Consider the following 24,259-nt stretch of genomic DNA (forward strand, 5'->3'; position numbering starts at 1 on the left):
CATTTTCCTGAGCCTCACTTTATTTCATTGTCATTGTAACACGTACATATTTCTTCAACATTGGTTACTTTTCTCAAAAGCACGGTTACATGCTGCCATCAGAATTCACTCCTTTCAGAATGACTCCTCAAAATACCAGATTTGGTAATTCTTTCAAGAATTGTTGCACTATTTTTGCCTAAAGCACCGATCTGAATGTCTCTGCATGACACAGATCCTTCTTTTGTCTTACAAAGTAGTAGTTCTTTAATCAGAAAAATATAGCAGAAACAGAAAACCATTTGAGTGGTTTATTCCGTGAAAACAGAAAGTCTTGTACAGAGTTTATTGCAGAGTTAAACCACTGTGTAGAGAATCGAACCGCTGCGTGTTTGAGACAGCCTGAACTATGGATCAGAAAATCAGCGCCTAATGGAGTTCCTTGCCAAGAAGTTCATCACTCTGAGAGCCTCAAACAGAGCCTTGGTGGAAAGGTTGTTTTGCTACAGTGCAAAGCAGGAAGAGTAACTCCATTCAAAATGTGTTGTTTTCCAGTAAGCATCAGTTTCAGGTGTAACCAGTGAATAATCTTCTGCGCAAGAGAGAAAAACAACGTGATGTGTGCTGAGGTCTAGTTCACAGGGTAGGTTCTACAGCACAGGTTTTTCCACCTTGTGTCTGTACCTGTTACAGAAAGTTACTCCATGCTTATTTAGCAATGGTAATTTTTACTTGCTGACTAAGACCAGGTCCCATGAAGTGCAAACTGAAGGATCAAAATAAATCACAAAATTTAAGCTGTGAAGGGGCTGGGTAGCCATTTTGGTGGTGGCAGACATCTTGGGGCAGAATAGATTCAAAATAGCTGAATTTTCAGAAATTACTAATATTTTGCAAAAGTGATATTTTTAAGATAATCTTTCCAACTGTCAACCACTCCACTAGAATATAAGGAAGGGCACAGCTATCTACTACACTACAACATGTAACCATAACAGGAAACCATTTCTGCTGCACATTTTACTCATAGCTCACAAAACCCCAGAGATTTAAAAAATAAAATGAGCTATTAGTAGAACCCCCCTTTTCAAAGCTATGATGTAAATCAAGAACATACAGTGTAGGAATGCCCACTCTTGAGATCTCACTGAAAGTTTAATATCTGATGAAGTCTGAAAATTATAAGTACTTACATACAGAGAGACAGAGACTATAAAAGCACACAAGCACATCACCTTTAAGTAAAAGAATACTGAGCCTTATTTGACATGTAAACCAACTACTTGATTTGGGAATGTTGTGTTTGTGATTTATTTTCCACACAAGTGACTTTTACCACTCAGGACCTCATTGCACTGGCCACTGCTCATTTTTGGAGCTTTGACCCTGAAGACGTACTAAAGTATTTGCAAGGAAGGGGGGAGCTGATAACTTGGTAAGGAAGGATGACGGAAGTGGACCGTAGAAGGAAGGCTTCTAGTGCACCTCGGAAGCAGCACTCCATGTGGGATGCACAGGAAAGGGACCTGTTCGCAAAAGAAGGGTAAAGTACCCATTGGGAAACTTATTTTGGCAGTTTTACTTTCCACTGCTGGAGGTGAAGAAAGGCTGGAGCCACCAGAAAGTGGGATGACAGCAGAGCAAACGTGCACGAATCCTCAAGGTTTAAGCACAACCTCGAAACAAGATTGATGAGCACGGCTCACAGATTAGAAACGGGGGTAAACGATAGCAACCTTAGAGACTGGAGACAGCACGCAGCAAGCGACAGGATCCGAGTCTGATGCTGAGCGGGCACCTCGCTGCTGCTGCTGCTGCTGCTGGCACCGCGATTTATGACCACCCCCTACGACAGGGGGAAATCGCGCTGGGTGCGGAGCGGCGAGGGAGAGGAAGCGGCGGGGACAGGCTCCGCGATGCACCAGCGTGGGGCTGGTGCCGGTAAAGTTTGGGCAAGCAAAGGTCACAGACACGACACGAGGAAAGTGACTCAGCCGGCCGAGACATCCGCCGGGGCTTCCCGGCGGGGCGGTGTGAGGGGGCGCGGGCTGTCCCCAGCCTCGGAGGCTGCGGTCCTCTCCCCTCGTTCCTGATCCCTGAGCCGCACTCACGGGTTCGGCGCGTCAGCCAGCGGCATCCTTTGGGAATGCGGGTGCGCCTGTGATTTATTCCCACCAAGTAGAGACTTTTACCACTCGGGACCTCATCACCGCGGAGCTTTGCCCCTGAAGATGTAGTGAGGCACCCATAAGGAAGAGGGGAGCTGATACTCGGTAAGGAAGGGTGACGGGAATTGTGGAAGCAAGGATGCGGCGACTGCTCCAGTGCACCCCGGAAGCATCACTCTGTGTGGGACACGCAGGAAAGGGATCTGATCACAAGGGGAGGGCGAAGCACCCATGAGGAAAACTTATGTTGGCCATTTCATTTTTCTCCGCTGAAGACGGAGAGAGGCGGGAGTGACCTCCAGCGGCTGAGCTCCCGCGTCGGAGGGGAGCAACAGGCGGAGCGGCGGGGACGGACCGACGGCCGGCCCGGAGGCTCGGGGCGTTCCCGCCCCCCGGGACCGTTACGGCCGTTGCGCCTCTCCCGCTCTCGGGCCGATTCAAACTCGGCAGCGGCGCCGAGCGGGAGCGGGAGCGCGGCCCCTCCCGGTGCCCGCCAATCCTCTCGCCTCCCTCCTTGCCTTCTCCCCTCCCTCTCCCCCCTTCTCCACGTGAGGCGGACGGAGAGTTTCAAGCCTCCCCGGCGCGGCGCGGCCCCGGGCCCGGCCCCGCCGTGCGGAGCTGGGCGGTGGGGGGGAAGGGGGGGGGGGGAGCCGGGGCGTGAGGGGCGGGGAGGGGGGTTGGGGCGGGAGCGCGGGGGAGCGCGAGCCCCCCGTCCCCCCGCGCGGGCAGCGCGAGAACAAAGAGTTCTCCCCACCCCTCCCTGCCCCCCCCGCACGTGGGGAGCCGGGCCCCGCCCCTCGCCCCGCCTCCCGCCGCGCCCGATTGGCCCGCCGGGGTCCCGGCCGCGTCCTCCCGTCCAATGGGGGCGGCGCTCGGCGCTCGCCAATGAGCGCGATGGCGATTGGGCCGGCGCGTTTGGCGCTCGGTCCGGGAGGGTGAATCCGGCGGGCGGCGGGAGGGGAGGGCGCGGGAGAGCGGGAGCGCCGGGCGGAGCTGGCGGCGCCACCGGCACCGGCGGCAGCGGCACCGGCGGCGCGGAGCCCGGGCGGCGGGGGGGCGGGTGAGTGAGAGAGCGACACCTCGCGGGCTCGAGGCGGCGGCGGCGCCGGGAGCGGCTATTTATACCCGGGTCCTTTGTCATGGGGGAGGGGAGCAGGGGAGGGGGCGGCAGCGAAGGAGAAGAGGAGGGAGGGATGGGGGCGACGGCGGCTCCTGAGGAGCAGCCTCCCCCCGTCCCCTTCCCTCGGGGCGCCGGCGGGAAGACACGCGCGCTCCCGGCCGGTGACAGCTGGAGGGGGGGAGACATGGAGTCTGGAGTGCCCTTTGTCTAAGTTGGCTCCGTCCAGCCCGGCCGGCGGCTCCCATCCCCGCCCGGCGGGGCGCAGCCCCGGGCCGGGGGCGAGGTCGCCGCCGCTCCTCCGAAGGACGGGGGTCGGCTGGCGGGAGGGAGAGCGGGGAGAGGGGGTAGACCCGTCGCTTCCCTTCCCCTCCTCCCCGCTCCTGCCGGCGGCACGCGGCGGCTCCGGCGGCGGCTCCGGCGGCGGCTCGGCGCGGGCAGGCGGGAGGCGTGTGTGTGAGCGGGGGAAACCCGTGTTCCTGCGGCGGGGAGCGCGGCGCCGAGCTTGCCCCGCTCCTCCCGAGAGGCTGGGACAGGTCCGCCCGGGTCCCGGAAGCCGGGGCGATCCGGGAGGGCAGGCTGGGAGCGCCCCGGGCCGCCCGCCCGCACCTCGGGACACGGGGGCTGGGCTGGGGGCTCCCGGCCCTGGCTTTGGAGAGCTCCGGGTTCAGGGAACGACTTCAGGAGGGGCGAGGGGATAAGACAGTCTGGCGGCGGCTCCGGCCAACTTCCCAGTCGGGAAGGGCGCCGTGCGATCCCGATCTTCTAGACCGCCGCAAAAAAGTTCATAAGGAGCTGGAAAGTCTGGTGTTTCGGATCTAATGCGGTGCGGAGCACCCTCTAAAAGTGGAGTGTCTGGGGAGGTGCGAAGGAGGGCACTGACTCGGCAAAGCCGTGCCTGAGCAGCAAATGTGAGGTTGGATAAAGAAATAGGTGTGTTGTGGCATCACGCACGTGTATTTGACATCAGGTATTCATGGTGATTCGCGAATTGTTAGTTACACAAAAGAAAAGGAGTGCGTGTGTACATGTGGCAGGAAGGGGATAATAAACTTGTACATTATTCAAGATACTTATTTCTAACTTACAAAAGCATTACACTGATTTTATTGGAACAAGAGAAAAGTTTGTGGTTTTTTTTTTTTTTTTAAAAGCTAGAAGTAAAGAGTCTCTGACAAGAAACATTTAACAATTTGAAGAACGTAATTTAATTATTGCAGGATAAGAGTGTCTTTGCTGAAGTCTAGCAACTGTAGTTTCAGCTATTGTGAGTTTGGTTATTACTAATATAGATTTCAGTGAAGAGTTTTTACCAGCAGATTTAGTGTAATCTTCACTTCTAAATTGGGATTTTTCTCATAGATGTATTAATCTTTTTGTAGGGATTGGCACATTCAGATTCTTTATGCGACTTATAAAAATTTAAAGTCGTTCTTTGTTTGTCCCCAGTGTCTATATCAAATTGAGAGTCCGGGGAATGTTTATTTGTGGTAACAATAAAGCATCTTCAGAAGGGTGAGTATTACTTGTACATAGTGTACTATAAGTAGTCTCACTATAGACTATTAACATGTGAATATTTAAGAGCTACAAAGTCTTTCAGAAAATGTGTTTCCACTGCTTTAGGACTCAAAAGTTTTGTGTGACGTGTGAGTGTTTTTGAGAGCTAGTACTTTATCAAGTACTGGCTATTACATAAAAAACATTACATTTCATGTTGTGTAGTTTCCTTTACAAAAGACAAAAAAAAAATAGCAAAAATATTTTTTCCTTCCTCTGTCTCCATGAGAAATGAAAGTAACAATTAAAGTTAAACAACCTGTGGAGAAATCTGTGTCAGTAAAATGTTCCGTGAGATGCCAACTGCTATTTTTGTCTGGAACTTTGGAAAGATTCAAGATTTTAACTTCAGAGGAAATATGTAAAAATTAATATGTAATAATTTAATATGTAATAATTTAATATGTAATAATTTAATATGTAATAATTTAATATGTAATAATTTAATATGTAATTTCACCTTGAAAAGTGTCAGACACTGAAAATCCACACCATCAAAAAGTCATGAAGTGTTTCTGCTCACCTTAAAATGAGCTAAAGCAGTGGTGTGTAAACTCAGGCCAGAGACTTGAAATTCAAGCTCAATTTCCTCCCTCCCCCCCCGCTGTGTTTTTTTCCTTTCTTGCTAGAATTGCCAACAGGCTGAAATACGGTGATTTCTTTGAATATATGCATTTAAATTGTTTTTTTGTTAGTTCCACAGCACTGCAACATTCAGAGGTGAAATGTACGTATTCCCACACTACTTCTTACCTACAAAGAAACTTTGGCTTAGGGAGAAGGGAGTTTTTGTAGTGCATTATTGAATGCATGAGCTGCATTTTATATAGAGGGAGTGCAAGCTAATGGCCACTTTCTGTAAAGCAGCTTATGTCAGAATAAGCCACGTCTAGAATCTAGTGCAGTCCAACAGTGTTCCCAGGAAAGTTTGGTGCACTTTAAAATTCCTCTCACAATTAGTCAAAAAGTGTTCTGTCACCATTCACAAGATAATTCAGCTTCTTTAGCTGTATAGATCCTGCATGCATTTTAATAAATTCACGGCTGTAATGTTAAAACTGCAAACTAATTTTAGATAACAGTACTATATTCATGTGATTGAAGAGTGAGAGTTATTTCTAAAAATGGCTGCAATACTGATAGAAGGCACACTTAATAAATGTCCGATTTACATTGTGTTCGAGCAAAAGTGCTGTGGAAAACTTTAGTGTTGGCTGTAATCTGAAAGTTCTGTAATTCTACAGTTAGTGCTCCATAGATGCATCTTTACTGACTCGTAGAGAAGTATCTTTGAAGCTTAAGAGGGAATAACATTTTTCCCAGCAGGGATGCTGAAAATCTCATGAACAGAATCTGGCTTTTGCTAAGCAAGGAAGTTCACTGAGTTGAGTTGGTAATTTTTGCAGTATTACTTATCCACTCAAAATTCAACTTACCAGATTTTTTAAAAAGTGGAGGAAATGGACTGCATACTGTAAATACAACTCTTAATGATTTGATGTTTGAATAATACATACATTAGGAAACAAGACCACTGATAACAGAAACTGTAGGACGGTAACAGGAGATTTATTTTAATGTTAAAGCTGCTACCAACCTTCTGTTCATGCTGTCAGCGAGGTCCATGGAGAGCAATGCTGGGCTCATTGAAATGGTATCTGATTTAAGAGAGCATCTGTAAATGTATCTATCTATAAATGTGTCTATACATTTAACATCTCAGTATGACCTGTACAACTTTTCTGGAGTGGATAAGTCAGTCTTTAAATGGACGAGTTGCTCTAGCACTGGCATAATTTAAGTAGTAATTTCAGAAAAGCAGCTACATCTGCGAGGAGGAAGGGTGAGGCAGACTAAAATCTTGTATAAAGTGTATCCAAACCGGTAAAATCTTGTATAAAATGTATGCAAAACATAGAGGGGGTGCTTCACAGGGGAGTGATGAAAACACCGATTACAAGTTGTTAGAGTGCCTGGATTTTCTTTTTAACTCAAAGTAAATGTGCAAGAGTTTTGTTGAGCTAAAGATTAAAAGAAAAACAATGAACAGAATTATTAAGTAGGTATTGTATCCATTTTCACAGAGATCAGTTAAAGACTTTGGAATGATGCTATGCAAGTCTAATTGTGGATGAGGCGAAACTAAGAAAGAAATCTGTTGGAGGATGGAATAGGTTCTGTGGAGCTCCAAGCAAGAAACAATGAAATTTTCTAAAACATAAATTTCTGTAACTGATAATAGTAGGCAGTTTAATTGTCAGTCTTTTTCTAGTTGTATGCCTTGATATCCACTAAGATGGGTTAGACTGTGGACTTGAGGTCTGGAACCTCAGTGAAAGTGATAAAACTACATCCAGTGTAATTGTCAGAATACGTATTCTGAATTAAAAAGATAAAATAATACTAGTAAACTTGGGTAGAGGCAACTCTTAAGGAGAAGAGTCAAAAGTATAATTTGCATTTAATATTGGAAAATTAATCTTCTTTTAAAAAATAGTAAAAAAAGAAATGAATTCTTAAATATTTAACGAATTAATTTATTTAATGAATTCTTGAGTATTTAGCTACAGGCTTGTAAATTGATTGTAATTTAAAAAACACTGAGAGAGAAGAGAATGTGTGTTAGTGTTTCTGCTGTGTCCAGAAAAAATTGTAAACAAACAACACCCACCCCCAAATTAATATGGGTCACACTTATTTTAGGAATCTTTTGGCTACCTGGCTGAAGTCTGGATTATGGGATTTTTCATTTATTTTGCCTCTACTCTGTTTGTGAAAATATACTGTTGTCTTGGAATGATTTAAAATGCATACTCTGCTTCCTATCTAGTGATAAAATCAGTAGTACTTTTAAGGTGAGAAGGCCATTTGGAAATTTAGATTGATACTGCACGTGATCTGAATGCTGTGGATAAAAATAACAGTGTAACGATGTGAGTGGATCAGCACTGTTGTCATTTGCTTGAAAATGTGATGTACTTCCAAAGCTTCTAATTGGGATATATACGATTTCATTAAAAAATGAGGTAAAACTGACGCCTCACTGTGTGCAAATAAAGAATTCCTTGATACACAATTACAGAATACTCCAGAATTTGCTATTAGTTTTCTTTTTTTGTATGTGCATATGGTGCCTGCTTAAATAACGTTGTGTGTGTAATTATGCAAGCAAAGTAGTACAAATTGCAATTCCACATCCTAGGCTTTCTAAGATATGAGGTGAAAATAAATCTTTACAGGAGGGTATGATTTCTTTATACTTTGAAATTGTCTCTTAATCTAGAACCAGGCCTATTTCCCTTGTCAGTTTTTTATTGTATCTGGCTCCTTTCCATTCTGCCTTTTACATGGTTAGTTCAGTTTTTCCTGCCGTGCATTCTCCTTTCACAGCCTGCATGTTCAGTTTAAATCCCAAAGCCATCAGATGTAATTTAAAGAAACAAAGTATTTGAAAGGAAGGAAACTCAAACCTTACGGTTCACTTATAATTTTAATTTTTTTTTTAATGTGAGCTGGTTTCCTTTGCATGCTTCTTGGTGTGAGTGGATCTGGCAAGCTTTATGTTTTTGGTGTGTAGTTGTCTGATTTCGTTTCTTACTAATAAGATAAAAAATTCTAGAGTTGGAACTCGTTTTGCTGCTTCAGTCAGATATCGTGGGGATATGTGTTATAGATTCTTAATTTACCCATGACATTGTACCATGGCAAATGGATTAAAGTCATTATTCTAATATCTTTTTCAATGATACAGTTAATAATCAGGACATCATAAATTTTGTCCTTTGTGATAACTTCTTCCTGTTGTGTGTCCACTATTTGTGCCATGCTTCTAGTGAGTATTTATTGCTAATGTGTTTAGTGCAAGTTAAATCGACTAATTATTGGGAGAAGAGACTGACAGATGTTGTTTCATTCTTAAAGCGGTTTTATCCATTACTGGTGTTCAGTACCTGTTTGCTTTGAAACTGGGAGATGTAATCAATCCCAAGACCTAACTATTTGCAGTTCTCTTCCACAGCCAAGGGAAATGTTTTCTTTTTCACTGGAAGGTGGTAGTTTTTTGTTTGTATGTTGGGTGCTTTGTTTTGTTTTGTCTTTTTTGTTTGTTTGTTTTTAAGATAAACTGTTAATTGTTAGTTTTCTCCATTGAATCAAGCTTCTGGAGAAGTAGTATCTATGTTTTTTCCCTTTATAAGCAACATTAATGTACTGGTGGATTAATCCCCATATACCTTAAAGAATAGGGATGCTGTACATTAAAGCCCAGTTTAATGTAAAAATCTTTAAAATGAGAGTTTTGTAAATAACTCTTACGGTTGCTTTCATCATTTTAAGCTCAGTTTGGAGTTATTTTGAGGCAACTGGCAGTTCAGCTTCAAAGTTTGCCAAACTGTTCTACAGTAAATTCTGCATACGTGGAAGGGTAATGTCTGAATTTCAAAGTTTAACCTATTTGCCTCTGCAGGGGAAGAGTATGGAATAACTATTTAACTGCTGACATGTTGTGTGTCAAGGTTTTTTCTGTATGGAGTGTGTGTTGCTTTTACATGCATGGTTTGAACTGAAGAACCTATGGCTATTTTAGTTTTTAGAGCATAAAAGGTGTGTCCACAAAACAAGTTCAAGAGGAATAGTCAGTGCACTTCAAATTCACATCCTAAATTATTTTGCCTGTGGAGACATGTCTTAAGTGTTCCCAGCAAGTGTTACTTTTTCTGCCAGATTTATCCAGGATATCAAAAAGCTAAATTTTTAAGAGATGGAGGTGTTAGGCAACAGAGGTTGATTGGAATTTGCGTGGGAGTCATCTAACTTCTCTGGGTGTCTGTGAATGAGTGTGAAGAGAGAGATTTGGAGGTACACATTCGAGCAATTCAAAGATGAAGTTCAAGTTTTGTGCATAAAACTTTACTTTCTCTAGACAAATAGCCAGGCTTGGTCTGATGTGAGAAATGTGGAATGGTTTTAATGGTGAATTGTAAAAACTATAGTAAAAATTGGACTTGAAACTTCTTGTTGTTGTTCTGCTGTTTAGGGTTTTAAAGTGTATTATTTGTTTTTTGAGCCGAATAGTCTTACTCATGCATGCAAATATAGTTTAAAGTATTTATACATGCAGATGTCCAAGTGAAAAGTAAATAGTTGCGTTACCTGCTGCACGTTGATCTGCTGATGTTGCCCAAACTGAAGTGAAATGACAAGTCGATTTCAGTTACTGCCAGTTTTGGTGTAGTCTTAATAACAAAATACTTGGTTATGATCTCCCTGTTCTCTATTCCCCCTCCCCCACCCAAGTGGACGAGTACTTAAACTTCTTATTTTTATTTCCAAACCGGTATTTTTCTAAAAGTATCAAATGTTGAAACGCGCTGGAAGAAAGTGGTAATATTGGCAATTTAGTAACTTTTTTCTGTGAAGTGGATCACTCTTACTCCTTACATGGTATTCAGTAATGATTTCATGTCTGTTTTTGTTTCTCTAAATCCTGAAGTAGGGTTACAGAGAAAGATTTTTTTTTTTTTTTTTTTTGAAGGAAAGAGTAGCTTTGAAAGTTGCAGGCTTGCATATACAGACCAATGGAACACTCCAGTAAGGATTTATCTCTTTGTTTTCAAGACTGAAAACAAATGATACTGTGTTACTTTTTTTATTCTACTGTTGTATTTGTTTAAGGAAATATATTAGAAATCTAATTATTAGTATTGAAATCTTATTTTCTTAATAACAGGCATAACTTTTTTATTTTTCTGTACTGAAGAGAATGAAACTGAGAAGCACCCATAGCACTATTTCTTGATAAGTATATGTTCTAAATGAAGGACTCCCACAGAATGAGATAATGTGAAAATAAATCCAAGGGCAGTGTACAATTAGTAGAAAAGAAGTCATCAAACTGATGACTTCCTTTTTTATGTCTCATAGAAAATCAGAAATAAGATTGATTGCTGGAACAGTTCTGTTGTTGGATCTTGCTCAGGTACTTCATGTTTAATCAACTTATAGTTACTGCCAAAAACTTTTAAAATGATGAGGGGGAGTTGTCAGGACCAATTTTTTTATTATTTAAATTTCCTGACGCAGGTTGATTGAAATTATTTTAGATATTAAGAAACACATACAATTTTGACTGTATTGTTTGAAGTACTTCTGGAAGATCAAGAGTTACTTATAAACTCTGAGTTGCAAAGTTTTTAATATGCTGGCAGATAGGGCAAGGGATATGGAATACTGGCAGTTGCTTTGCTTTTTTAGTCTTCTAACCCAGAAAAATAAAAGATTCTCGTTTAAAACCAGCAAGGAGATAAATTAAGATTTCTTATGTTTTTCCAGGAGGAAAAAGGGAGTGAAGCACCATTTCTTTTTTCTTTAATATCCAAGAGCCGCTTGACTCCTCATTCTTCCCTTTCTTTCCTCCTTGTCCTTGGGAGTTTTGAATATCTGCCTGGTCAGTATATAATGGTGGTAGAAACTCCTGAGAAGAATTTTAAAGCAACATAGTGTTAAACTACCTATGTGAATTAACTCTTAGGGGAGAAGGCAAGAAATAAAATACCACGGGAGGCAAACTAATATTTATATTTAAAAACATCAAATGGAGAACATGGTTGAAGAGAATGTGAATTCTGTGAGCCTGAGAGCTGACATGTTTCCTTCCTGTCTTGTGTGTCAGTAACTGAACTGCTCTGACTTACTGTGTGAGGTGAGCATTTCAAATCATAAGTGGTATGAACCGAGCACATCCAGAAATTGATCTGCCGACGCAGGCATTTAGTACTGTCACAAGGAGCTGAAAATTGAATGCCTAAGGCCATAGTTCACTGTGTCCTTAGGTGGGGCCAAAGTGGCTGGATGCTCATTTTATTTCAGTCAAAAGCAGCAAGATACTTTCAGCCAGAGGACTTCCTTGCTTCTGTCAATGTCTGGCTGCAGAAATGCTCATGCTCTCAGGAGGGAAATGATAGCACAGGTGCAGGGACAAGTGGCAAGTAAAAGTGCTTCTTTTTGTAGTAATGCCAGCATAAAGCAGGGGTGAGGCTTGAAAGTCAGAGCCATCTGGTCCTCCATGCAGTTTTTGTCTGGTATATATGGGCGGTAATGAGAAGCTGTGTTTGAAGAGATTAATTTAACTGTTAAAAACAGACTGGAAACAATAATGGATGAAGGAAAGTGCATGTTGTGATCAACGTAAGCCAAAGTCAGGGTTAATATGGGGAGGGGAAACAGGTGCTCCTAACAAATCTGGACCAAGGGTTAGAATTCCTAATACCTAAGATAGGAGCATTTCCTAGCAACATCTAGGCATACAGTGCAGGATTGTAGCTGCTTTAAAGAACTGTATGTAATTATGTTACGTGCTGGAGCAGAGAACAGTGACAATGAGTCTACCTAACTGTGGTTAGCTGCAATGGCATTGCTTGAGTAGGGACTGCTGTCTGTTGACACATCAGCGTCTGCAGCCCTAAATGGTGTTTCTCCCTAGTAATTTTTTTCTTTTTAATGGCTTCCCTGATTTTTAATTATTTTTGTTCTTTATAAAATATGTGCTCACGCTGAGGCTTTTCATGATGCCAGGGCACTTGTAGTCCTTCACAAAACTTAACTTCACGTAACTTAGTGACCTGTAAGCCATTGAGGGAATTCTGTTACATTGCTTAGCTCAGATCCAAGGTATTGCCTCTGTTATAATATTTTAACGACCACTCTAGTGGTAACTAGTTTTAGTTTAAGGAATAATACTGCAAATAAAAATATAGTCTTTGCAGTTAATAAGTTACTTTCATAGTAGCACTACTACAAATAAGTGGTTTCATTGGATTAAGTGTGCCATGAACCTGTACTTGTAGTTAACTGATAGCCACTCATACATAATGTAAGAAAAAAGGGTGTGCATGGTCATTTTATTTATGATAGATCAAGGTAGCACATGATGATTAGGTGTGAGCTTGCCACAAAACGGGGATTTCTTTTTTCTCTTAAACCTGTTTTGAAATAAGCTGAAATTCTTACTCAGAAGAGACAGAAGAGCATCTCAGTAATCTTGAATATTTTGAAGTATCAGCTGGGAGCTATTAGCTTAAGGAGTTGTTGGGCTAGTAACAAGGTCCAAAAAACATCATATTTGGGAAGAAATAATTGAGAAGGCACATCTTTCAAGTTTCAGGGAGGAAAGTCATAGAGTAGTTGCATATTGCGAACATGTGTACCATTTGACATGCTTAATGATTTCTTCTAGAATATGTTTAGGAATGGGAAAAACAACAAGAAAGGGGAAAAACACCCCAAACCCAAAACACAACTAACAATTTAATATTCCAGGGTAGAGATCAGGCTCCTAGTCTCAAGTATGCCAAGTACAAGGTAAGGCTGTAGTCACTTAAATGGCAGAAAGTGAAAGGTCTGAAAAGAGTGGCACTTCAGAGGCATGAAGTAGTGTTGGGCTACAAGAGAAGCAGAACCCCACCAGGATAAGAAGACACCTAATTTGAAAAAAACCAGCCCTTTACTTTTTTTTTTTTTAATTTATTTTAAACATAATGTTAAGTCTAAGCACTCTAGTTAGACTACTTTCTTAACTAGTGAAGAGCTTTCAGATCTGTCTTTTTTTAATTACAGTTTCTAAGACATAAAACTGAAGGTTCTAACTCTACTGTTAACCAGACAAGGTGTCTTTCAAATGAACAAACACATGGAACAGTAGCAGGAAGGAGTGAGTGACCTACCTAGTTGATGGCGTTTGTAAAGGAGACTAACGTAACTAATGTTTCTACTGATTATAACAGTCAATGATTGCACACAAAACTGAAGAGTTCAGTCTGATTAAGCTCTTAATCATTTTAATTCACAAATTATTGTTCCTTTATTAGTAGTGTTGTTTTTCACAGTGTGCCTGTAGCTGTTTTGAAATCCTGAGTGTTAGGATGCAGTAGTGATTGTTTTCACCTTTTGAAATATTAAACTGGAATTTAAAAGGCAAGCAAATTCCATAGCGTGAGCTTTAAGAATACTGTGGTCCTTGGTTTTGGTACAGTGGGCCAAGCTGAGAGTTGTATTGACTTGTAAAATAGTTTAGGTTGGTGGGTACATCTAGAAATCATGTGATCCAGTCTCCCACTTGGGTAAGGCTGACACTGAAATTGTGTTTTCCATATCACTTTTAAAATGTTTTCAAGAAGGGAGATTCTAATGCCTCTCTGCTTAATACATGCCTATAAGGGACCACACTCGTTGTGAAGAATTTTCTTTCTATATGGAAGTGAAATTCCTTACTGAATCTTCTCTGTTGCCTCTTATATGTTCCTTTTAGCGTAGATTAGCGTGTCTCAGTAGAAGGGCTAGAACAGTGCTCAAATTCTGTGATTGTCCGGGTTTAGCTCAGATTTGTATTGAGAAGCATGCTGTTGAGGTAATTAATTCTTTTGCGCAGTGGTACATAAAGTGACTTGTCCCATTTTGGTAAGACCCAGGAACAGACAAAAGCATGACATGTTCTTAAGAGTGTGTTCAGGAGGTTGGAAGCCTACCTGCAGTATTCTAAAAGAATATTGATAAGAATAAATAGAACCTGCCTGAAGCCTTAGATTTGTGCTAATACTCGTTGACGATTGATTTGAATATACCCAGTTGTTGTGAATGGCTGTAGTGGGATGTGGGAGGAAGAACTGAATTAAACGAACCTCCACTACCTTAGCTTTTCATTTGTCTTGTCTGGCAATTACAGTAGACAAGTTACAAATGGTTGCTGCTATTGTTTGCCACTCACTACATCTTTCCAGAGCAATGTTTAGTTGATCAAGAGATAGCAGGAAACAGCTTCTTGAAAGCTACTCTGCAGAAGTAGTTAACACATTAACTGCTTTGATTGTGCAAAGTCTTGTAAAGAACAAAAAAACCGACAAGGTGCGAATAGTGTGTTTTACATGGTATGGAAGATAAGTGTTCTAGTCTAAGGCAAGTGGATGATACATTGTAATGGTTTGCTAACATCGAAGGGGAGATGGTTTTGTTGCTTTCTCATTACACTGGTTTCATTGTTTCTCTTCTTCATTGCCATCTTAGGTGTTCATCTTGTCAGCATGAACAATTGTGGTCCAGTTAGGACACTGCTTCATTTGAGTGCAGAAAAGATATGAGTTGATGTAACTGATCAACTCAATTAAATTTATCATATTTGCCATGTAAAATCTGTCTGAGATGCTGTAGTGTAGACAGACAATGAAGAGAGGAAATTAATGCTATTTTGAGATCCCACTTCTTTTCCCAGTCCTAGCTGAGAAGTCCACTAGGGTGTATTTGTTATCAGCTTCCAAGAGCAAACAGGTAAGTGAATGTGCTGCTTAGTTTTTGTGAAGCTGAAATGTTCTTCAAAGCTGAATTCTGCTAGGTAAGTGCTAACGCTGGTAACCACTGATTACATCAGGCAGGAGAAAGCACACTAGCCTTGGATTTGACAGCTGTCCCAGTGAAGGCAAAATCTTTGAGTTGTTGGTACATAAGCAACCCCAGAATATTGTAGTGACTAGGCTGCTTTTAAAAGGGATGCTACTAACTAAAATGTGTATTAGTGTTGCAAATAGAAGCTGCAGGTAACTAGCTGTCACAATAATCGGAGCTTAATTGTGATGAGATTGCTCATAGCATGCCTATTTATAGCTGCAGACCTTCTGCCTTTGGCGCTGCCATATTGCCTGGAAAGCCTATTATAGCTACTGTCAGTCTGTTTGGTGGTGGGGTTAAAGTAAAATATCTTGAATATATGTGGTTGTTACTGCAAAACAGACACTTCTACTCGCAAGCCAGAGGTTTTCTGCTTACTTGAAGGGGAGGAAGAGGAAATATTCTGAAATTGGAACGTTTGATTTCACACAGTCATTGTTCCTTAGTTTTGGGTTGGCATTGGTACATCTGAGGCTGTTGGTGGTTCTCATCCTTACATCAAATTTGTTAAAGTTAATAGTTTTGTCTTTGACAATAGCTTGTATAACAGTTTCCATCTCTTGTCTAATCAAGAACATTCTAGCAGAACATGTAATCGTGTTAGAGTTGATCATGAGCATTTTGTTAACCTACATCATCCGCAGCCATGGAAGCCTGTCAGGGTGAGGAAGCACAGGTGAGTCATATGGAGTTACCTTCTTAGGTCAGTTCATGAACCAATTGTTTTCTTTTAGATACTGCCAAACAGAGCCCAGTAGAGGTTAAACCCCTGTCCCTTGTGTGTGTTCAAGAATTCATGGCTTGAACAAATTTGTGGCTGCTGAACAAACCAGCATGTGGAGCTGATTTTGTTGAAAAATTGTGTTTTAAAACCAAGTATATTCATTTTCTGGGCTGTTCAGACAGATTTTTTTTTCCCCTGACCTAGTTTGATTACAGAACCATAAGCACTTAAGCTCTTACAGTAGAGAAAGATGTGTAGAAGTGGAAATGAGTGATCACTTACGCAGTGGACAGATGATGTCTTTTCCAGGTAAAACTGACACCAAATAGCATTTGAGGAAGATAGTGTAACTGATGGCAGCATTTGATGTAAGTTCTCTCTCAAAATTTAGACTACTTTTAATGATATATTACCTCAGCTTATGGAATATCAACATGAGATACATTTTTAAACATATATAAGTATTTTTATGTATTTCTTGTTTTAAAATGGGTTGAACTGCACTACTGAGTTAAAATACCACATTTCTATAATATACAATAATAAAAAACACGCCACAGTTTACTCCCATCTATTTTTCTGTGACTATTACTCTAAAAGATTTAATGTACTATAGTTGTTTTTGTAGTGAAATATTATTGATAAACTATGTTAATCTTTCCTATGTGGTATTTCAGAGATAGAGATTTTTGTTAGTTCGTTTGGTTTGGTATCTGAAATACCCAAGCTGACACTGGCCTTGGGAATATTTTTCTTCCCATGGAAATGAGAATGTGGTATTTTACATAGATAAGTTTAAAAGAAAACCATGCTTTGTTTTGCTTTAGAAAATCCTGAAAGCAGAGTAGCAACTACAAAGCTTCTAGGCATATTTTTGTGTGTGTCTGCTAATAGCACAGGTAAAAAGTCCTTTGAAGTTCTGTGAGTGTCATTCTTCTTCCCACACCTACATAACTTAATGTGGAAAAAGTTAGCAGCTCTGAAGTCACAAGAGTGAAGAATTTTTCTTGCTTAGCCATAGAGAATAGTACTGTTTCTTGACCATATTTTTTCTCCAGGAATCTCTCTGTACTGTTAACACAAGTTTGATATAAATGAAGGAGACAGATCTGGCACATTACAGCATTAAGTTATAATTAACTTTCAGGTTAGTTTTTTTGAAGTCTAGCAATATGTGTGTGTTTTATTGATAGCTCATTTGCAGATGCTTGGTAGTTGTAATCAGACTCTCCTGGAAACTGCTTACTCTGGAAAGGTTTAGGACAGGTTCATAGAGAGTATTTATTGTTTTGCATTTAGGGTGCAGGAAGTAAAATACTCAAAGGAAATTGCCAAGAGTTTCTAAACAGTAAAGTTTAGTTTAATATGCATGAAAAATAATTAGCTGCAGTTGAACAATCATTTCATTGTATTGTGCTGTGTAATATCCTATAACAAAAATGATTTTTTGAAGTACTTTAGGAAAGTTAACAACTTTATACCTGAACTTGATGCGTGGTTTTGATACTTTAAATACCTTGTGTTTGTCTGTTTGTTTGTTGTGTTTGTTTGTTTTGTTTTCTAGCAAGTATTAATTTTTTTTTTGCAGGCTTATGAATAAAACCTTGTTCATCCCTTTTGTTGCTAAAATTCTAGTTTTTGTGTTGAACATGAAAATTGTCCTTAATTCTGCTGCCCAAGCAAAATTTTTTTAATTTGTGAAAAAACACAGAAGGGTGTGGTGGGTTGGTTGTGTGCGGTTGGTTTTAGTTTTTGATTGTTTGTTTGTTTTCTTTGGTTTGTTTATTTTCTGTAAGTTTTGTAGATGCTTGAAGAAGTTCTGTGTTGACTTCAGATAGAGTTTATTGTATAATGATTTGTCCATTAGTAAGATTGCATAAGCTCAGGCTGAAAGACCTGTATGCTGTCTGGATCTGATAACAGCTTACAGCTCACAGCTCAAGAGCACGCCTGCCCCTCCAGAGCAAACTGATGTATAAAACCAGTGTCTGTGGTTTTATTGACTGCAGTAGTTTTTCTCTAGTGTTTGCCAGATTTTCTATCAAATTCCTTCTGCTTTATAACTGCTCACAGGAAGCCACAACTGTGGATGGGATCATCAAACTCCTCTGTGTTTCAGAAAAAGTGACAAAAAGTGAGGTTTTATTTATCCTTGGTCAGTTTAATCCAAATTTTGGACAGTACCGGGGTGAGAATAAAGAGTTGGGAAGGTTGGGATGACTGTGAGGTGCCATTGCTGCTGAGGAAGTTACTTTGGTGAGCACCTTTATTTTGTAGCATTGAGTCTAAATTAGTAAGTTTATAGTATTTGACATGAGAGTTCGTGAAGCCGGCTCAGATGCTTGCTTTGGGCTTCCCAGTTAGTGAAAGTAAGTCACTGCTGCCAGGGCTGTGGGCACGCCAAGGGTGAGGTAGAAGAGATCAAGGAGCAGTGTGATTCAGTTCATTGAGCAAGGTGTTGCAGTAAATACATTCCTTTCAAGCTCGAGGTACTGAGAAGCAAATGTGAAAGCATTTTGCTAATGGAAGGTAGAAGTAGTACTTCCCCCTACCTGCCCATACCTCATGTGGATGGTTGTATTCCTTCCTTACTGTAGGCAACAAAAAGCATGATTACTTATTTTATTGTTCTGTTTGCATCAGATTGCATATGCAGCTTCTCTGTTGGGTTTTATATTCCCCTCCATCCTCCGCATTGAGACTGTTAGAGCAATATTGTAGCAGTTTATGCATGTATTTAAAATATGTGAATGACCTTATGAGTGTAATTAATTCACAAAAAAAGAACTGATAAATTATACTGTGCAAAATATGTTTTAATTCATAAATATCTCCAAACAGGAATTCTGAGTAGAGGGAAGATAATGTAGTATTTTTACAGCTTACAATATTGTATAATATTAAGCACAATTACAAACTAATAGCGTTCTTTCAAAAGGGCAGACCCACTCATTTGTTCTTCCATGCTTTTCAGTTGAAAATTTTCATTAATTGATTTTTTTCCTGAAATTTGGCACAGTAGCCAGAGGAGCTTAAATATAGTTTTTGACAGCCATATGACTGTTTGAATAGACTGCCTAATTTAGAGAATTATCTGTGTACTTGTCTGTCACTGATGGATATTGCCAAAATGATCAAAGAAAAATAGGACGTTGTCTTTAAATAAGGCTATTTCTGTGTTCCGTAGGCAAAACAGGAGCAATTTGAGCTGAAATTGTTCTACACTTCTTTGTCTCTTTTGTGAATCCTAGATGTTTTGAACACAGTTTGTCTGCTGAAAGTAAATGTTGGCTGATTTAAGCTTATAGACATGAATTTTCAGAAAAAATTACTATAAAGAATGTGGATCTTGTACGGAATTATGAAGTGCATAGCTGGGTTTATTTAAAACACGAATGTATATGCTTTAGGAGTCTGCCATTTTTTTTCACTTCCAGATATGCAAGTATGAGTAGAAACTGAAAAGAGTATCTATGTCTTTGTTTCTATTTTCTTGTAGGTTTTTTTTTTTTTCCCCCTCCTAAATCAGTGTCTAGATGGCTTCAGTATGTCTCATCCCTCACAGCATAGTTCAGTCCCCTTACTGTTTAAAAAGAGGGGTTAGTTTTGTTGTTTTGTTGTGTTTGGTGTTGGTCTGTTTGAAATTACATTGGTTCTTTCATTAGCATAGTTACCTAATGTTCAGTGCTACCTGTGCACTTAGGTACACCAGGCATGGGTATATTCTATAGCTCAGGAAATTAGATATAATAGGACAAGTAATGGAAAAGTGTGGATGCCACGAGAGCTGGGGAGCAGAGTGCAGCAACACCGAGCTGTGTGTGTGGGGTAGGCAGTGTGGAGTCCCTTCAGCTCTGCAGTGCTGTGCTCCGGGAGGGCTGGCTGGGTTCAGAGCAGCTTTGGACCCAAGATGTTAAGCTTTCACATTTAAGTGTGGCTCACGCATCTCATTGTTCGCTGTGGAATCAGGATGATTGCCCAGTGTGGAATGAGACAGGCTGTCAGTCTGTGAGTGTTGACGCTAGAATCACTTGGGATGTCTCACCACATCTTCTGCAAAGCAGGTGCAGGGAGTTAATGGCAAGGTTTCCCTCTTCAGTGTGATGCCAGGTGAGATCTGTTGAGGTCAGTTCAGGTTCTGTATGGAAGTCATTCTGCCCTTTGGGAGATGAGCCTTTTCTAGAAACAGTGTAACTGCTTCAGAGTTGTGCTTGCTTTCTTTGTATCTTTGGTGGAGATGCCCTCATCTGCCCATAAATAACTGAGTTGGCTGCTACATAGTTTCATTCTTTTGGATAAAACTTTTCAGGACTGGGATCTTTGGCAGTTAGGTGGTTTCTGTGGAGCCTTTTTATCAAAAGGATAAAAAATGGGAAAGAATAAGATTTGAAAACAATAGAAACAACTAGCAGAATTCAGAAGGGGAAATGAGGACAGAGAAGAGGGACAAGGCCTGGGGGCTCTCAGAATCAGACTGTTGCAGTGAGACAATCCAGTATCATGTTTTCTTTATTAAATGGAGACTGTTTAACACTGGGCAGTCTTAAGACTGGCTTAACGCTTCTTGGGCAGATGGGTTTTAGCTTGTGACACTTTGGTTGTTGTAGGGGATATTCTGAAACTTTATATGAAAAGTTGGCTAGTTCTGACAAATTGATCTTAACATTTGCTGTTTTCTCTGCTCCACAATCCTAGCTGATTCCCATATAACATAATTCAAGGAAAATATACAGGGTTCTTGTCTTGTCTTACAAAGTGAAAACTGTGTAGTTTTTTTCAGCTCAAAGTACTTTCATAATTTCTACTGTTCATATTTGTAAGAAAATGATTTGGAAAGGGTTTTTCTAACACACAGGCACTAATGCAAGTAGACCAATAGTAGGCTTGAGATAACATGTACAATCCTGAATTTGCCTCAGAGACTGAGTTTATGTTGATGTTTCCCTGATGTCTTTTAATTCTCTGAATTACTTTTGCTTGCAGGGATGGAGGTAAAGTCCAGCACCCCTCTTTAAGACTTCATAGTTCTGTCTCATTTTTTGCTCCCCCAAGATTCCCTGTCCTTACCTGTGAAACTTCTTATCCTGATTTCTCAGGTTTAGCATCTTAAATGTGTAGTTTTGGGGACAACCTTTGAACTGACATTGGAAATTGCCAGTAGCATTTGTCTGTAGTTCTAATGTGAAGAATTGCACTGTGAGTATTAACTCTGTCCATTATGAATATGTTCTTCTTGCCCTACCCCCTGCCTTGTGTTTTTGTTGTTGTTGTTGTTGTTGTTTTTGTTCTGTACTTTCTTCTGAGATTTGGGACAGAATTTGAGACTCCTGTCATAGTACATATGTTAACACTGCAATTCTACTATGGTGATGTTTAATTGCCCAGAAACATAAAAGCGCAGTTCACTTGGTTTGAAAAACTGCTGCTGAGAGTTCATTAATATATTAATTTTCAAAATGGCTGAAAATTTTTTACAAACATACCTCCAGGACAGTTTTTATTTTTTCCTCAGCTATGTTTTTTCTATAACCTATCTATGCATATCTTTCCTTTCCAGTCAATGCTTTTTCTCATAATATGGACTTGCCATTTAAGAGGGAGTTTTTAATTTGTTTGTACTTATTTGGCTTAATATATGACGTGTATCCCACCGACTATTGCACAATAATGTTGTTGCCTTATCTAGAGGAACTTTTTCTTGCTATAACTTGACATAAGCAACAGTGCAATTTTTTTTTTTTCACTTTCTGTGATTTGCTTTTTGATGCATTGAACATTAAGTTGTTTTCTGTATTGTGTCCCACATAGCAGCTTGAAACTAGTAGAAGAGGAGTGTTCTTTTAAGTCACATTTGTTTTCAGATGAATGACCTGAGTGTAGGTTATGCTGTTTTAAAGGGAAATATGAATCTTCTTGTGAAGTGTTATTTTTTTAACATTTTAGTACAACAGGTAACAATGATATTTGTTGATGGAAAATTGAATAGACTGGATTTTTTATTTGATGGAGATACATTTCTTTCACATCTTAAAGCCTTGTTTGTGGAGCCTTCTTGGGGCTGTATTTAAGTTGTATGAAAGAAAGATGGAAATTCAGTTGGGTTTTGTCAGTTTGTTTTGTTGTTGTTTTTAATCCAATTATATATGATTTCCATATAGATCTGCTTTTGATGAGCAGGGCTTATCTGGCAAATTAATTTCAGTTAAGAAAGCTTTTTTAAGCCTGAGTCATTTGTTATTCTCCAGGAAACTAGAATAAGAAGGGCTGTGGTTGATGCAGTATTAGCATAAGTAAATGTAATCTGTGTTTTTGTTTTATGAGCTCTGTTACTTCAGTATTGTCAGCTGAGCTTTCGTTGGTCTTTGGAGTTCACTGGTTCTTTTTCCATGTCTTTTGGCTGAATTGTAACTGAAGCAATTTTGACATTCTGAATTGTTTACAAATTGAGATTCTGTTATTTAATGGCACTTACTCTATATCTAATTTATTTCCAGTTAATGAGATGTTTTTCCATATTTTTGCTTTGCTTAGTTTCACATATAATAGAATGTATTTTCTGTACTTCGTGGTGTTTTTGTGCTGTTCTCTAATCAATATCCTAGTGCACTTTGAGTCAGTGGTTGTCTTGACTGTGTTCTAACATGAATGGTCCAGGATTATTTTTTTAAAATATTATTTTATTTTTTTATGTCTTGTAACTGATGGTCTTGTGACAAGTTAGTTACAGGTGGATTCTACTTGCTGCCTTGTGCATGGAAGCAGTATAACTATGTTTGATGCTTTACTCTAGATTTACCTTCCCGTGCTGGTTCTCCATTCTCCCCCTCTGTGTAGTCAGGTGCATTATGTGGTACTTATTTGTATTCAGGGTCTTTTTTAATCAAAGGATATTTCCCATGATTTGGGCTGGCAATTCTGCCATTTGTTTGTAGATTAATTTTCATTCTAAATCTAAAACCTAACAATTTTTCTTACAAAATATGATTATTAAATCTTGCATGAAGATGTATGTCAGGCTCTTATGGATTTGTTACCTTTTCTTTGGTGTAAATGAAGGCGTAATCTTGAGAATAAGAAGATTCTGTGTTAGTTCCCCCCTCCCCATCATAAAGTCTGATAGAATTTAAATCTGACCTGTACAGAGCTACTGAAAATAGAGCAGCAAGCTTCCAATGACTTGGATGAAGCTGTACTTATGATTGTCAGGAGAGCTGTGGTGTGGGGCACTGAAGAGAGCACTGGGCCTTTGACTCAAATCTGAAGATGACACCTCTGTTCACGTTGACCTGCCTTGATAATTAGAAGGACTGTAATTGTTACTGCTCAAATTAGTTTTGCTTGTTTGAGAATATGTTAACCTTAGACGACTGGACATTTCAGCCTTGCATCCATGATGGCTATTGTGAATGATATTTTGAGCTATTTAGTGAAATATTGTAGGTTGTTACAATGCAGCTTTTGTGAGGAAGCCAGTCTTTGATGTAGTGGTTTGGTTTCAGGATGCTGTCAAAATAGTCTTTGCCAGCATAGCCGCAGCATACGGTCCTTGATTTTGAAAAATACTGAGCAGATTGGCACATTCCAGCAATGTGCTTGGATTGTAATGTAAAAATACAACTTCATTGCCAACAGTCCTGTAACATAAAAGTGAAGCAGTTGGCACTAGGAGGGTGATCAGCAAAAGTGGAATCAGTGGACAGTCTGAGTTTTTATAGAATGCTTGAAAAAAGAGCAAATTCTCTTATTCTGTCTATTTCAGAATTATTTGTCTATATTTCTAGAATTTCTTCATGCTTGAGTCTGGGTAGGAGGACTGTACTTGGGAGTACCTCTTTGCACTCGAGGTCAACTCTAGAAGCCCATTGTAGGAGTTGGTGTCTTAGTGAAGTGGACCACTCCTGCAAGGAGGAAAAACTTTGTCTGCCATGAACATAGATCTCCAGAAGATAATTTACAAGGCTGATTGTAAGGATTCCAGTGTTTATCTTTGCAGTGAGAATCTTGATTTGTTCCTCTTTCACCCCTTTCAATCCATCAGGTACCTTTTTAGAGAGGCATTAGAAGTGGTTAAAGCAAGTGTGAAGGGTCCCACTGATCTGTAATTAAAATCACTGTTTTCCAGTGTCTCTCAGGTAACTGCATTTTCTTTTTTTTTCTCTGTTGGATTAGGATGGTATCATAAGTGTCTGATTGAAAGGAATTAAAGGAATTAGAATATGAAAGGTATTAAAGGAATGTCTCTGTCCTACCTAACTTCACTCTCACTTCTTCTGTAAG

General features: G+C 40.2%; 1 protein-coding gene across 7 annotated transcripts in view; it reads left to right on the top strand.

Moving 5' to 3' along the window:
- Window positions 1-1,966: 1,966 nt before the first annotated feature.
- Window positions 1,967-24,259, top strand: part of EZH2 (enhancer of zeste 2 polycomb repressive complex 2 subunit) — a 51,612-nt gene continuing 29,319 nt past the window's right edge. The window contains exons 1-2 of one of the 7 annotated variants that reach the window (XM_027896427.1): window positions 1,967-2,252; window positions 4,714-4,779. In XM_027896427.1, coding sequence (XP_027752228.1) covers window positions 4,742-4,779 — 38 coding nt within the window. In that variant the 5' untranslated portion in view covers window positions 1,967-2,252; window positions 4,714-4,741. Of the gene's footprint in view, window positions 2,253-4,053; window positions 4,780-17,785; window positions 18,117-23,801; window positions 23,960-24,116; window positions 24,206-24,259 lie in introns of those variants that run through there. The other 6 variants (XM_027896432.1, XM_027896429.1, XM_027896430.1 and 3 more) reach the window with 6 other exon arrangements.

The sequence above is a fragment of the Empidonax traillii genome, unplaced genomic scaffold (assembly GCF_003031625.1).
Source record: "Empidonax traillii isolate 1590-97213 ecotype Southwest subspecies unplaced genomic scaffold, ASM303162v1 scaffold496:size689020, whole genome shotgun sequence".
Classification (NCBI taxonomy): domain Eukaryota; kingdom Metazoa; phylum Chordata; class Aves; order Passeriformes; family Tyrannidae; genus Empidonax; species Empidonax traillii.